General features: G+C 31.3%; 3 protein-coding genes across 5 annotated transcripts in view; 2 read left to right on the top strand and 1 right to left on the bottom strand.

The window, feature by feature from the left end:
• LOC131847602 (transcription factor IIIB 90 kDa subunit) overlaps nt 1–12,045 on the bottom strand; it is a 30,670-nt gene extending 18,625 nt beyond the window's left edge. Inside the window, exons 1-3 of the mRNA XM_059197201.1 lie at nt 11,689–12,045; nt 10,583–10,807; nt 9,896–10,000 (exon numbers count right to left, since the gene is read on the bottom strand). Coding sequence (XP_059053184.1) covers nt 9,896–10,000; nt 10,583–10,807; nt 11,689–11,902 — 544 coding nt within the window. The 5' untranslated portion in view covers nt 11,903–12,045. The remainder of the gene's footprint in view (nt 1–9,895; nt 10,001–10,582; nt 10,808–11,688) is intronic.
• Nucleotides 777–9,196, top strand: LOC131847603 (BTB/POZ domain-containing protein 6-B). Of its 3 annotated transcripts, XM_059197204.1 has the most exons (7): nt 777–921; nt 4,519–4,676; nt 5,937–6,218; nt 6,574–6,721; nt 6,803–7,019; nt 7,710–8,075; nt 8,169–9,196. In XM_059197204.1, exons 1-7 carry the CDS (start codon nt 818–820, stop codon nt 8,661–8,663), a joined length of 1,770 nt encoding a protein of 589 aa, XP_059053187.1. In that variant the 5' UTR covers nt 777–817; the 3' UTR covers nt 8,664–9,196. The 3 variants fall into 3 exon arrangements, with proteins under 3 accessions (XP_059053187.1, XP_059053186.1, XP_059053185.1); XM_059197203.1 differs by lacking the exons at nt 777–921; nt 4,519–4,676 and adding an exon at nt 5,488–5,673 and having other exon boundaries at nt 5,940–6,218; nt 8,169–9,192; XM_059197202.1 differs by lacking the exons at nt 777–921; nt 4,519–4,676 and adding an exon at nt 5,488–5,673 and having other exon boundaries at nt 8,169–9,190.
• A 1,216-nt stretch (nt 12,046–13,261) lies between the features above and the next one.
• Nucleotides 13,262–15,099, top strand: part of LOC131847642 (transcription factor kayak) — a 40,028-nt gene continuing 38,190 nt past the window's right edge. Inside the window, exon 1 of the mRNA XM_059197260.1 lies at nt 13,262–13,682. Within this exon, the coding sequence (XP_059053243.1) occupies nt 13,548–13,682 (135 nt within the window). The 5' untranslated portion in view covers nt 13,262–13,547. The remainder of the gene's footprint in view (nt 13,683–15,099) is intronic.

A 15,099-nucleotide genomic window follows, 5' to 3' on the forward strand; every position in this document is an offset into this window, starting at 1 on the left:
ATTTTTCTAAAATAAAAGTAGCCTAAGTTACTCCTTATTACATTAGCTACAATGGCTGACCAACCTGGTCCAGCCATTTCAGAGATTAGCCGGATTAAACAGGCAGACAGATAGGCAAAAATTGTAAAACATGTTATTTTGTACCGTATTTATTTTCATATGCATGCAGTACAAAACAGTTATTTCACTATTATAAACGGACACTTTAATTTTATTTATATGTGTAGATTTATATTACATATTCAATTTTATTTAATCCTTCAAAATAAAATTGTAATTCAGGAAGCGGACAAATGCTGAAACAATGCGATATAATATAATTATACAATTCTCATTGGCAAAGTAAATAGTATGAGCAGATTTGATCACCATTTTGATGTCCAAAATTAAGAAATCCTACGATACATTTGCAATACTTTTTCTAACACAATACACTACTGTACAGATACAGCACGTGTTGTCGTTTAATCTATGTGATTTGACCGACACGTAATGTTAGTTGCATATAATACTTGCATCGATAATAGATGACATCACAACACTTTCTCAAACCGGCGACTGCACTACAGTAAGGCAGGTGTCCCTTGCCACGACCTTGCGCAAGAGCCTCGCATTCATACTCTGTTGACTTCGAGATCGGCGGCAGTCAGTAGAGCGCTATAGTGCGCGCGCGCACCGAAAATCGTACGTTCCAAAAAAAAACAAACCAATTTATCTCTAGTCGTTTAATTTAATTAATATAAAGCACTGTGAAGTGTATTGTGAGTTATATAGTGTGCAGGGAAATGTTCTACTCTACCGTTACCGAAGGAATGAAATGAGGGGAAGGACTGTTTGTTCACCAAGAAGACCTGTGATCCTCGGGAAAATCGTGATATACTGGATCTTCAATAAGGCTGATCTAGTTAACTTCGCACTCCGGTTCGTTTGATTCACACATGTATGTCACAACAATCAACCTGATTCTTTCTAATAAGAGAACTGATTTTACGTTACTTAATATTTGGTAATAGAATATCGTAATAACTGTGCAATAATAATGGAGAAATTAGAGCACGGATAATGGTCTCTAGATTCATTAATGTCTTTGTTTTGATGTAAGTGAAGTGAATTACACTACGTTCGTGGTAAAGTTCCGCATCTATGAAACTGTATGGTTCTGTAAATATCTAAACAGAGATAATTCATTATTACACATCATACCAGCTATTACGTGTAACATCGACCGCGAGGAATTATAGGCTATTATATTTTATTTAATTTAATAAAAAGAAATATTCCACGTAGACAACATAACAGAACATCGCTAGTGTATACATATTATAAAACAAACCCGCCATAATCTCAAAAACAACTGAACATATTTTTATGACCAAATCAGCATCGGACTAGATGTATAGTTTGTTAATATTTCTTATAAATTCATCGTAATACTCATGCGAAGTCGACATATGTCCCTAGTTAAATAAAGAATTCAGATATCCAATACATAGGCGTACTCGGAGATAAGTTAGTCATGTCCAGCCGCCGATCTGGAAGATAAGATTTGTTTTTTTTATGTAACTTGAAAAGTACACAACCTTACGACCCACCCTTAAATCTGTTGGCCGCATCTGGCCTTTACAGCTTCTCCGATCGATAGGTGGCGAGTGTCGATAGCACTTTAAACGCACGGATGGACTGGAGTTGGCTTAAGGTTACCTGACGGATATGACGGCATCGCTAAACCTCGGTTTAGGCTATCATAACTTTGATTCCCAATTGAATAAGAAGGATGGATGGCAAGACGATATTGTCGACAGAGAGAAACTTTCACCTATACAAATTTATGAGAATCATAATTTCATTACTATTTCAATCATTACTCTTTAAACTGAAATACAGCTTACAAATAGGCTAGATAATACCAGAAATCGGTTAGGCAGAGGTACCCAAAACATAATTTGAACACATTGTATGCTGTATAGGAAAAAGTATTAGAGTTTATTTAAGAAAAAACTATATATTAATTATTTACAACTACGAAATTTGATAATGCAGTAGGATGGTAGACAAGACAGTTCATTGTGACCATATCACGACTTAAAAACATATTTTTTTCTATTTATTATTAATTTAAATACACAATAATTTTGATGGAAAGCCTATAGGACACATCTGATTGTATATATTTTCAAATAAAAACTGATTTCTCTAATTGAATTTTTAAATTACGGACGTCTGAGGATAAAAAATAAATCAGATTTTACCTCCCCTTTTTATTAAAGTCGGTAAACAAGAAAACAACAATACGAGTATATAATTAAACAAATGTTTAATGGGTAACATTTTTAAGATAAAAGATATATGTATTCTTATACTAATGGACAATGCTGTTCGTACATTTAAAGTTGATAATAAGTAAGATTGATGAATAAGAGAAGATAGGTTTTGATTTGTCTATAAGGAGGTCAACTGATAATGCCTACGTATGTATATTAACAAGAGAATCATTTATTCTATTGGTTTTTCCTGATGATGTAATAACGTCACTTTTACCTAGTATTTGTAGATGTATTCTTAGAATTCTTACTACTAATTATCACAATTCATACAGAAGCCGTTACACATAGCTGGTCATATAGAAGCCGGTATATCCCATCGAGTGCTAGAGCTTCATCACAATATCAACATACATCTGAGACATCATACACCATAGACAAATTTAATAGTGTTAAATTTGTTTGTGCATCGTTGCATGTAGCCTATTTTTTTTTTAATTAAAATCAACCTACGTTAAAATTACAAATCTAGTAGTACATTATACTAGGGTTTGAGGGGGTTTATTGGACATGATAGGGTCCCGTATCAATCCCATAAAAAATAAACACGTCAATGTAGATTAGTTTGCGAGTTTTATTTGAAACACAATATCGTCTTAACTACATGCAATATATGAAAAAGTTTTATATATTTACTTATTTCACACTGCACTAGTACTATTAATGTAATACTTAACATACAAATAATTGTTTTTTATGATTTAACAATGTTACTTTCGTATAAAATTGCTAAGCACTTATTATAACTAAAGCAATTGTTTTCAGCAAAAACGCGAGCAATTAACATAGTGTCTATTTGTGACTTAATTCCAATTGACTACTAATGATGTAACTACATTGTTGTACTTGCACAAATTACATATATAGAGATAAGAACTTGCATTGTATCAACTATAGAATGTAATAAATTCCGTAATTGACATTGTGATGGCGAATAATGGAAGTGATAAGTGTGAGTAAATGTTATTTCAGGAATGTTATGTGATATTGAAAACTAGCTACCACCCCCGGTTGCGTATGACGCAGCGTTGCCAAATACTTTTCAGAAAAAAAACCTCCCTTTCAAAAGAAACTTCTTTTGTTCAAAGCGGACCACCTAAAAACTGTATTTCGAATACAAGATAAAAATCTTACGTAGGACATGCGGCTTAAAAAACAGTCACCGGTGTTGCACGTGCTAGCGTGCGGTTTTCCTCCACTACCCTTCGACCCTCGAGTAATCCCCAAAAAGCGGTACTAGGCCCGTCCATCACGGGACATTTAGTTTTAGCCTAAAAAATCGAGACGTAGTCGTCGTGTCCTTTCAAAACGCGTATAAAACGCAAAAACAAGTTCATATGATGTTTATTTTTTACTATTTCAACATACATTTCATATGTTTTGAAATGCAGTCCATGTTTACTCGTTGATGATATAGTCTTCTATAGAGAAAAATAAAATAGGAGTCAATGTTTATGGTTTATACGAGTTTTAGACAATTAAGGCTTTTATTGGCATGGTATTACATTTTTAACTAATTTCAATATTTATAATTATGTATCATAATATTAGAAACACGTACACGTATATTAGATTTAAATGCTTTTTCCTATTTGCATATCTAACAATCTTTATTTCGTGTTTTTGTAGTGTGTAATTTCGACATTTTGTCATAATCATAATATTATCTTTTGCAACTATTACATTAGTTTTGTTATATAAGTAGATACGACATTTATAATATCATTATTTACAAATTGTTTATTTGTAACGCTTTTAAATTTAATAGCACTCGTTCCTTCAATTCATATTTTTTTTACTCTTTAAGCGACTGCGGAAAAGAGGAAATTCACATATCAATGGTACTTTTATGTATATCTTCCTAATAACAACCCACAAGCTTATATTACAAGCTATGTTCGGTTTGAAGGGTGAGATATGGCAGTGAAATTACAGAATACGCCGACATGATTTTCTCAATTCCTACTATATAAAAACGTCAGTATGTACGACGGTAGGTATGATAGCTTTATTAAAAGAAAGCCAATAAAAAAGTCATAAGAAACCATCGCCAAAACTGTACGGACTTGATGAACTGGACGGATGATTCTTTTTTACAAATGATTTCTTGTGCAACAATGTATAATTCAACAACGTATATAGTATTCATAACATATATGAGGCAAAATGTAACTAATCCTTTATTCATTTGTTTCAGGTTTGTTTGGTATGCGTGTCATTTACACGTCCGATCATCGATGAACAGCAGTGTTGATTTTTTTGAAAGTCTAATTGATGAAGACGGCCGGTTCGCTGAACTAAATTGTCAGGAACCTGTGCGAGGACACAGGTCACGTCTGCGGCCACTGATTCAAGGTATAAACGTACTTTCATTATTATATTCCGGTTCTATTCTTATTCGTGTATACTTATATTATAAATGCTGAGTAAAATGCAAAATTACACTGTTCATTTTCCTTAAAAAGATATATCAATTTCATATTCCTTATATATAGCATACGTCTTCCAGATTTAAATGTCAATTTTGAAGTTATTGTGAACATAGGACTTCTCTTAAATCACTTCTGAACGCTTGACATTAGTTACCCTTCCCTTTCCTTCGGTTCATGCGTAGAAATAAGCATGGTCATTTCAAATAAGCATTGATATTTAATCAATCCGATGATACATCTTTGTGTTGAATTGCATTGACATATCACATAGAATGAGTTTAAGACCTGCTTAGGGTTAAATTTACATATATATGCTGAAGTTTATGGGACTAAAATCTTTACATTATATATACTTTATATTAGTAATACTTTATATTAGTTTGCAAATAAGTTCACCAAAAAGAGAATAAATAAACATCAAAGTTTACAAAAGTAGTCGGCTGTCTTTCTTGGAATTGTCTGTAACAGAAAATATATAGCTTCTACGGAGATTTATGAAGATCAATTAACATTTATTTTGTTTTATTGGTTAATCCATAAAATCGATTAGAAAATATGACTAGTCGAAATATATTTTATGTGGTACCCAACAATATCAATATTATAGAATACGATGATTTGTAGGTATTGTAACCGTCCATCGAGTGCATATAAAACATCGATGTATATCGTACAACCCTAGTCCCTATGTCAAACTCTACGCGTCAAGTTTGAGAAAAAATACCAATGAACAAATCAAGATGGCTGACCTCAGTGTATAAACCATGGTCCAAATGTTTCATTATTAAAAAGATAGTAGATCACTAAGCCAGTATTAATAATGTCGAATCTGTGTTCAAGGATTGTTTCTAAACCGCCTAAAAGATTGCAAGAAAGTAGAGATAGTATGTCAGTGGCTCAAACAAATACATGGATGAACGGTGAGCGATGGCGCTTTGTAAATATTGATTTTTTTCAAAGACCTTCGTGTAGTTAAAGCTCATTTTACGACGTAATTGAGGTCATTAACAAGTTATTTTAAGATAAAATAGTATAATATTCGCTGTTTATGTTATTATATGAGAGAACAAAAAGTGTAACTGTCAGAATATCGACATATATGTGGTAGTATTTCGATCGATTTTAGACTAAGGCGAATAAAGACTGAACAATTCATAGCTTAATCAATGCATTTAAATTACAGCAGAAACTATAAACAATGGTGGAGGTTTATCAATGTCCCCACCGCACACCATATCTCAGCGTGAGACAGGCACCCAGGTGTCACAATGCTACAGTGGCCCTCCATCTCCTAGTGGATCAACAAGCTCCACACCTTCGCCTACGGCATCCCCAGCGCCGCCCCCAGGCACAGCCACCCTTGACCCTAACTGGCAAGCTACCAAACACACTGTCCGAGAAAGGAATGCTGCTATGTTTAATAACCAATTAATGTCAGATATCAAATTCATTGTAGGTAGCCCAGGTGAGCATTATATTCAGTATTTTAGTTGCATGTTGCAGCTGACAGTTGACACTTTGAGATATTTTCAGTGTACAATTTTTATTTTATTATATTGTAATATAACAATCCAATTATAACTAATATTTTCTCCTTTATATACATAATAATAATATATATATATTAAAATTGGTGAATTTCAACTAAAATAATCTTAATATTAAGAAGACACACAAATTATGTTCATACAAAATAGAATAATAACATCATTTCAAGGATGACATCAAACAAAATTATTCATCATGAAAGACATAGAATTCATTGTAATATTTTCATTTTGTGCTTGTATACTAAGATATGAATATTATTTTATTTCCAGGGAACATACAAGTAATACCAGCCCACAAGTATGTATTAGCAACAGCTAGCTCAGTATTTTATGCTATGTTTTATGGAGGGCTTGCAGAGTGCAAGCAAGAAATTGAAGTACCTGATGTGGAACCGTCAGCATTCTTAACACTACTCAAGTAAGCCTTGTTTAACATTTTTTACTTTATTATTATATTACTTTTATATATATATGAATAATTTTACTTGTTTATTTTCAGATATGTATACTGTGATGAAATACAATTAGAAGCTGACACTGTTTTATCAACATTATATGTGGCTAAGAAATACATTGTACCATATTTAGCAAGAGCATGTGTCAGCTATTTGGAAACTAGTCTCACGGCAAAAAATGCTTGTCTACTTCTTAGCCAGTCAAGATTATTTGAGGAACCAGAATTGATGCAAAGATGTTGGGAAGTTATAGATGCTCAGGTATGTGAGTCAACTGAAAACTTAGCCACACTTTGCTTAGAACCATCTACTTCGTACAGTAGTCTACTGATGGAGCTGTCAGACACTTCAAGTCAGAACTACTCAAGTCCAGAAAGTATTGAAAACCTTACCACCAATTGCATTAATTAATTAATTTTAATAGCATTTAAGACATTCCCAACATATCTGTATATAGATTATTATCAAACATAATAACTATTATTATTAGGTTAATTACATGTTTTCTTTAAAGACTCATATTCTGGCACTATACTAGGTAATCTGTCTTTAAATACTCAATCTCTAGCACTATATTACCTATTGATGATAAAATGATTGCCATATCATAAATAACTTGTGCCACAATTATAAATTATGGACTTTTGTAATTTTCGGTTGTGATTTAGGTTAAGAATAAGATGAATTTATTTCCTGACATTGTACAAAATCATACTTTGCCATTGCATTCCACTGTCCATAATTTTTATTTCTAGTCAATATGTCTAGACATAATTATCTAGAATAACTGCAATACAGTTTAATGTTGTTTGCATGTTTAGATTTAGTATTATACAAGTGATTATTACATGTAATATTTTGTAATTTCACATAGAGATCTGAATAAATTATTAAACAAATTGTATTGCAGTTTCAATAAACCTATACCTAAAACATTTCATTTTATTGTAGGCTGAGATGGCCCTAAATTCTGAAGGATTTGTAGACATTGATGTGTCTACTTTAGAATCAGTATTAGCAAGAGAGACACTCAACTGCAAGGAAATAAACTTATTTGAAGCTGCATTAGCTTGGGCCAGTGCAGAATGTGGCCGAAGGGAAATAGAACAATCACCAATTAACAAGAGAGCTATGCTTGGTAGTGCCATATACTTAATAAGATTTCCAACAATGACATTAGAGGAGTTTGCAAATAGCGCAGCACAACTTGGAATTTTAACACCACAAGAAACTATTGATATATTTTTGCATTTCACTGCATCTAGCAAACCACAACTATCATACCCAATTAAAGCTAGAGCTGGATTAAAAGCTCAGGTAATAATTATGTAACTAATCTTTAATTAATACTATGTTCTCAATATGAGAGTAATAATTGAATAATATAAATAATACAATTACTGTTTTCAGATCTGTCACAGATTCCAATCATGTGCATATAGAAGCAACCAGTGGAGATATCGCGGCCGGTGTGACTCTATACAATTTTGTGTAGACAAGAGAATATTTGTTGTTGGTTTTGGACTATATGGATCGTCAAACGGAGCAGCTGATTATAATGTTAAGATTGAATTGAAGCGCCTAGGAAGAGTATTGGCAGAAAATAACACAAAATTTTTCTCAGATGGTTCAAGTAACACTTTTCATGTATATTTTGAAAATCCAATACAAATAGAGCCTGAAACATATTATACAGCCTCAGCTATACTTGATGGTAGTGAACTAAGTTATTTTGGACAAGAAGGGCTTAGTGAGGTATACATGGGTACAGTGACCTTTCAATTCCATTGTTCATCTGAGAGTACTAATGGCACAGGTGTACAAGGAGGTCAAATACCAGAGCTCATTTACTATGGCCCGACAGTAAATACCACTATGACCAACTCAAATACAACCGAGGACTGACAATTGTGCAGATCTCGCCATCTCAATTATTACTCAGTATAATGCAAAAAGGTTGATAAATTTAATTAGAATGCTCAATTATATTCTCAAAAAAGTTTCCAATTCATATGTTTATACTTAACCATTCCCAAATGTTAAAATTGTTTTGTTGAAATTTGTGTAAGAGTTCTTGTGTATATTGTTGGACTTGTATAGGAATTAAGAGAACCTTAAGATTGTGATATGGGTGTTGTAAAGCTCTCTAGAAATATAGATTTAAATGAATTCGTAAAACATTACAATAAATTAATAATACCTAAATATGTTTGTTATTTCTTTCCATGGATAGTTAATAGAATAGGATAGTGTAAGCTGCAGAAATACAAATCACAAACAGATCTGTACATAGCGTTTTTGTATTTATAATGTTATTGTCTAAATGTAAATTATTACTGTGGGATTATTAACATGGGAGTCAATACTAATATGGATTTCATAAATCTTACTAAATACCATTCCCAGGTACTAAAGCCTATAATATTAAGCATCGCCCACACCATGCACCAAGGGCCTAAATATAAATATATATAATACTCATTTCAATATAATTTACAGAAAATGTAAATAAACATTTTATCTTGAAAATTATCATCTAACATGTATTGAGTCTTAAGAGTTTTAACTGTATATGTCAGAACTTTTGGTAACACCATTTACTTGTACTTAATTTATAAATTGTATTTGGAACTTCTATATGTCGAAAAGAAGGATATACGGAAAATAATCGCCCAAGTGTTTAATACAAATCTTAGTAGTCGAATAAATAAATTGAATAGATGAATTGAAATATTCAACATATTTTTTTCATTGTTCCTTAACTTGGTTAGAATCACGCAATTATTGTTCTTATTTTATAGGTAATTATAAATCTCTATATATAGAAAATTCCCATGTTACTGTGTTAGTTTCCACACTTTTTCAATTTTGATGAAATATCATAGGGCTGAAAATAGGTTGTTATCTATTTTTTATACCCTTGACTGATATGGGTGGCCCCAACCCAAATTTTATTTTTTATATATTAGGCAAATATTTTATTTCTTTCCTAAATTCACCTTTCTATCATCTGCCCCTTATTTTTGATACCAATATTAGTACATCAATTTATATTCGAAAACAATATTTACTGGGTATTATTATTATTGTATAATAATAATATTGTAAAACAAATATAAATCATATGTTTTTCTTACCTGTCGGAGGTATAACAATGCAGAGTGCCCGTGATAATCTGAAGTATGTACGGCCAAGTTGATAGCAACATATTTGTAGAGCATCACTAATATCTATTAAAAGATCTGATAGTGTGTTAAGGAAATGATAATAAGTATACTCATGGTAGTAATTACAAAGGGGCAATAGTGTTATGCAATTGCTCGTCATTATAAATAAAATACAGCGTAATCCTACTACTCAAGTAATCCCTCAAATTGTATAATCTTTATATAGTATAATATAAATATTTATAACTATGCAATGGATTTTAATGCAACTTTTAGCAACAAATAGAGTGATTCAAGAGGAAGGTTTATATCGATAATACATGTACACCCTTATGAAACCCTAGCGGGTAGCTATATGATGCACTGAAGAGCCAGTTTATGTAATATTCAATCCTAAATATATCTATTCAAATTCAACACACCCAATGTTTTCAATAGACTGACTTACTGTATGTGGTATCCTCATACCACATACAGTAATTTTCAAAAAAGTTGAAAGCATAACCATCATTAAGTGAATAACACGTGTATTGTTTTTAAATACAGAATGGGTTAAATGTTGACAATGGAGTCTGAATTAATTTGTTTCCATGTCTTTTTATTTTGATGAATATTAATTCAATTTGATTTACAACTATTCTATTTTGTAAAGGATACGATCAGTCCTCTCTGTTCTACAAGTCATGTACACACAGGCAGCTTGTGTATGAGTTGCTGGTCGTCCAATTGTGAGATGACGAGTTAGTGCCATCTTAAAGAAATTACAAGCAATGTCAATGCATTGTTGATTCAAATGTAATTGTTGACACAATGTCGTAATGCCCTCTCTTGCTTTTCTTAATGTTAGTTCTCTTGATTCCTGCCCAATGCCAGCATTGAATGCTTAAAAAAATATTAATTATATTAACAATTTATTACACTAGACATGTATAATAAATAACATCATTTACAGAGGAAGTATGTACAAAAGGTGGTTTTATCGCTTAAGCAATCTCTTCTCAATAAAGATGCAATGTATACTAATGTTTTTTCTAGTAAAACATACATTATAACAATATATTTTCAAACAGATACAAGTGTCCCTTTTGTCAAGTTATTCTGATAGGTTATATTGAAATAAAAGTAGCATCAAGAATCTTTCCCCTATTACTTTTAGCCATTTGCCACATAATATTAGAGCTACCACTCTCATGATTGTGTATAAGAGTAGTCATTGTAAAACTCAGAACTTATATCTTAATTGTGAAGCGTGACTCTCATATTGTTTTAATATTAGGAAAAAAATCCTCCATACAACATGAAAACATATTTATTAAATCATTAAATTATGTCATTGAATAAAAAAATATTTTTTAAACTGGTACAGTTTAAAAAATATTTTAAATTTTAAATAACACAAATTTTAAATTGTGCAAGAGAACTTAAACCTTTTAAAAGAACCTCAATGTTTTAGCATAAGAACAAAAACGAAATAATATTAGTATCAATTTACTTTGTAAAAGTTCGACAATCAAGTTTTATTTATATATTATTAATGAAGAAAGATGATATTTATAAAAGGAGCCTACGCTCAGACAAAACGGCCGATAGGGATCTGTAGAAATAACAGGATAAAAGTAAGGCAATGAATTTTTTTTTATTGAAAACAGTGGTAAATATACTTATTAAACAAAACATTCTGATTGGTAAACTTATGATAAACATTATTCAAACTTTATATGAAATATTAATGTTTCGGAATTTTAATTATTTTAACAACTAACCTCGTCCAAATCCAGTTGCTCCACCTTTAGATTCTGCTGAAACAAACTGTCCAATAGCTGAAGCACCACCATGAGCGTTCTCTTGAAATTCGATTTCCGCTACTATTATATTATCCTCCAACACTGTGCCACAGCTTGTGCATACTGCATCACCTCGAGCTGGATCTACTTCGATCTCTGAAGATCCACAGTGTTTACATTTCTTACCAGACATGTTAACTGTAAGTGGACGAGTGTATAGGTATATATATTATATAAAATTAATAGGTTTATAATAAAGTCAAGTTGTTCTTAGGTTAATAATTGGTTGCTTTTATATTATCAATACACATTTTCATTAATTTACTTAATACATATTATGACATTAAAAGTTTGGTTATTTTTTAATGTGTCAAAAATTGATTACCACTAGACAGTGACAACACTCATGACAATTCAGATATTGTGTTTGAAAATTAAAAAGAATGGCGGCAATGTGGATTACATTGATTCATGAGATATTGCAGTAAGGAAATCTGTCCTTTTCGCACATTTGCCTTCATAAAAATAAAATTTATTTTCTAAATAGAAAGAAAGGAAATTTGTTTATATATAAATATTACGTATCGTCAATTTAATATGTTATAATGTCGCAATAAGTTAGGTACTTACATTAATTACACAACATAGCGTACAGTTCGTAAAAATAATTGATCTATGTAATTAAAACATTTACTAAAATTTTAAACTTATTTTTAATTATTTAAACTTGGGAAAACACCGTATTTCGTGGCTATTCGTTAGATTTTTTTATTTTTCCTTCTGTTGTGTTAGATAAAGAACTGATAAAGAACCAACGTGGAGTACCAATACCAATATTCATATTTATTTTGGTGAAAATAGAGTACAGTAAAATGAAGGTACTCCAACCTTTATTTTACAATGCTTCGGATATATGTACTACTATATACTATTGCCTATGGTTTCATTTAATTTACTAGTACTACTATAGACTTGACTATGCGTTTTATAAAGTGTCTACACACGGCACTAAAATTAGGGAGAATATAAGACCACACGAAAATAAGAATAGCGACATTATGCGATATGGGCAAAAATTTCGCTACACACAAATATGTTTAAGAAGTGATAGAGGGCGCTCCTCAGCTCTGCGCCGAATTACCACCGATTTCAGAGTCGTGTGTTAGCCATTTCAATCAAACAAACCCTACCTGTAGGTACTTGTCCTTGCTCAATGTTCGTACTTTCGCCAGAAATCCGCCCAACCAGGGTCAGTACACTAATGACGTCAGACTCAAGATTGATTATGATTGGTTGATTATCACGCCACTATCTCAATTATAGAAGGTGAGATCACCCTTCAAATTTTGTATTGCCTCAACAACCATAGTCAAGAATCAGTGACTAAAAAGTAATATGCTTTGAGAATACTATAGGCGGTTACGCTATTTTATAAATTGATACAACTTGTAAAAGAAGGGCATCCCCAAAGTGAGGACGACGTCATCGTTCTTGGTTATGTATGCGTAGTTGTATACACACTTTCAGTGATGTGATGTGATGACTCATCATTGTTGTGTTCTCGTTAGTGTCTAATCTCTTGAGACATTTTTAAATAGGTATTTTGATTTCTTTACCTTTTGCTGACATTTAGAACTGTCAGATTGAACATACGAGTGCACGTATCTGTGATACCTTTGTAGAAGTTTCTACGGTAAACTTTTTTATTTGTTGTAATTCTAGTACAAATTTATGCACAAATATCTCAAACATCTACATTGATAAGATTTGCACCATTACGTAAATCAGTTGTTGCGGGCAGGATTTTTTTTGTTTTGTGTTGTGAACAAAATAGACTGATGACGATGAAGCTGGAAGTTAGTGACAGTCAGTCCAACCACTCTGACTTCTCTTGTGATGATAGTCAATCCTCACAAGGGTCCTCTACAAATGATTTCATATCATCGGTGCCTACATCCAGGTCTATGCTTACAGTAAGTACATTCCAATGTATCCAATAGATTCTATATATAAGTTTTAGAAAGAATAATCAAACATATATGGCCTTGATTTGCCAATCAATGTCATTTTCATTACTGATAGACAGTAATTCTGCATTATAGTTACATTATTTTGTTTACAACAGAAGTGAACTGTATATTGATAAACAAATTTATATATTATATAAATTGAAATTCAATTTGAATGTATATTTATCTATTCTGTGGGGTAGTGCTTTATTCACTATTTTTAGGATTTATTATCAAAACAATAAACAATAATAATTTTATATTCCTTATGATAATTATAGTATGTATTGTAAATGTATTTTTATTTAATTAACAATGATCATGTGGGATGTTAAACATTAATTTTTATTATGATATACAATAATGAACATGGATAATAAATACAAGAAACAAGTATAAAATAATTATAAAAAGTAAAATTTCAATTGTAGGTTTCAATATCATTCATTTATAAGCATAAGTAATCATTCAACACACCACAACACATTTGTGGTGTGTTGAATGATTACTTATTACTTGTGCTTCATGCGAAACATTACTGATATTGAAACCTTCAATTGAAATTTTACTTTTTATATCCAATGGTCTGGGCTCTGCTTGATAGATTTATTTTTGTCAGATAGGATATGTCTTTTTGTATATACTTAAAGTAGAAATAGAAGTTTACTACTATACCCAACATTTTTACTATATGCAATTTATGACTAAAATCTCTAAGTACAACCCAATTTTAACTTCCATTTTCATAACTTGAAATCTATAAATCTGTTAAGAATATTGAGCGAATGATATTTTCCGACCAGTTAAACTCACAATTTTACAATACTGTGTTAGTCTAGAATAATTTTTTATTACAAGGGTTTTATAAAAATAAGATTTATAGTGTCTTTTGATAAGATAAAGTCTGTGTTAGTCATCATTACTGAAATGCTAATGTTATGTCATGTGATGATATGTAGAATAGTATGTAGATAAGTAGGATTTCATATTTCTTAGAAGAAAGCTGTAATGATTGTAAAATGGTTAAACTGCAAATTATGTACATAATAGGGATACCTATTATGTACATAATTTACAGTAGGTCTAAAAATTAAGTGGTGGTGCTTGAAGATGTAATATTGTGAGCAAGAATAGGTAGTAAAAATACTTCAATTTATATGGTATCTCTGTTTACTAAAATACTTGCCATTATAATACAAATGCTATTTATTGCTATCAAATTCCCTGTTTCACTTAAATGCTATCAGTTTGCTGAGATTTTTTAATACTAATCTTTTTGCACTCACTAATTTTATCTAGGTACTTCAAATCTAAATGTAGCTATTCATATTTAGAAAGGGGAGGGGGCTTTCTACATAACTTGGTTGTAACCTAAACATAT

The sequence above is a fragment of the Achroia grisella genome, unplaced genomic scaffold, assembly GCF_030625045.1.
Source record: "Achroia grisella isolate CSIRO2021 unplaced genomic scaffold, CSIRO_AGI_Agris_v1 utg540, whole genome shotgun sequence".
Taxonomy (NCBI): Eukaryota; Metazoa; Arthropoda; class Insecta; order Lepidoptera; family Pyralidae; genus Achroia; species Achroia grisella.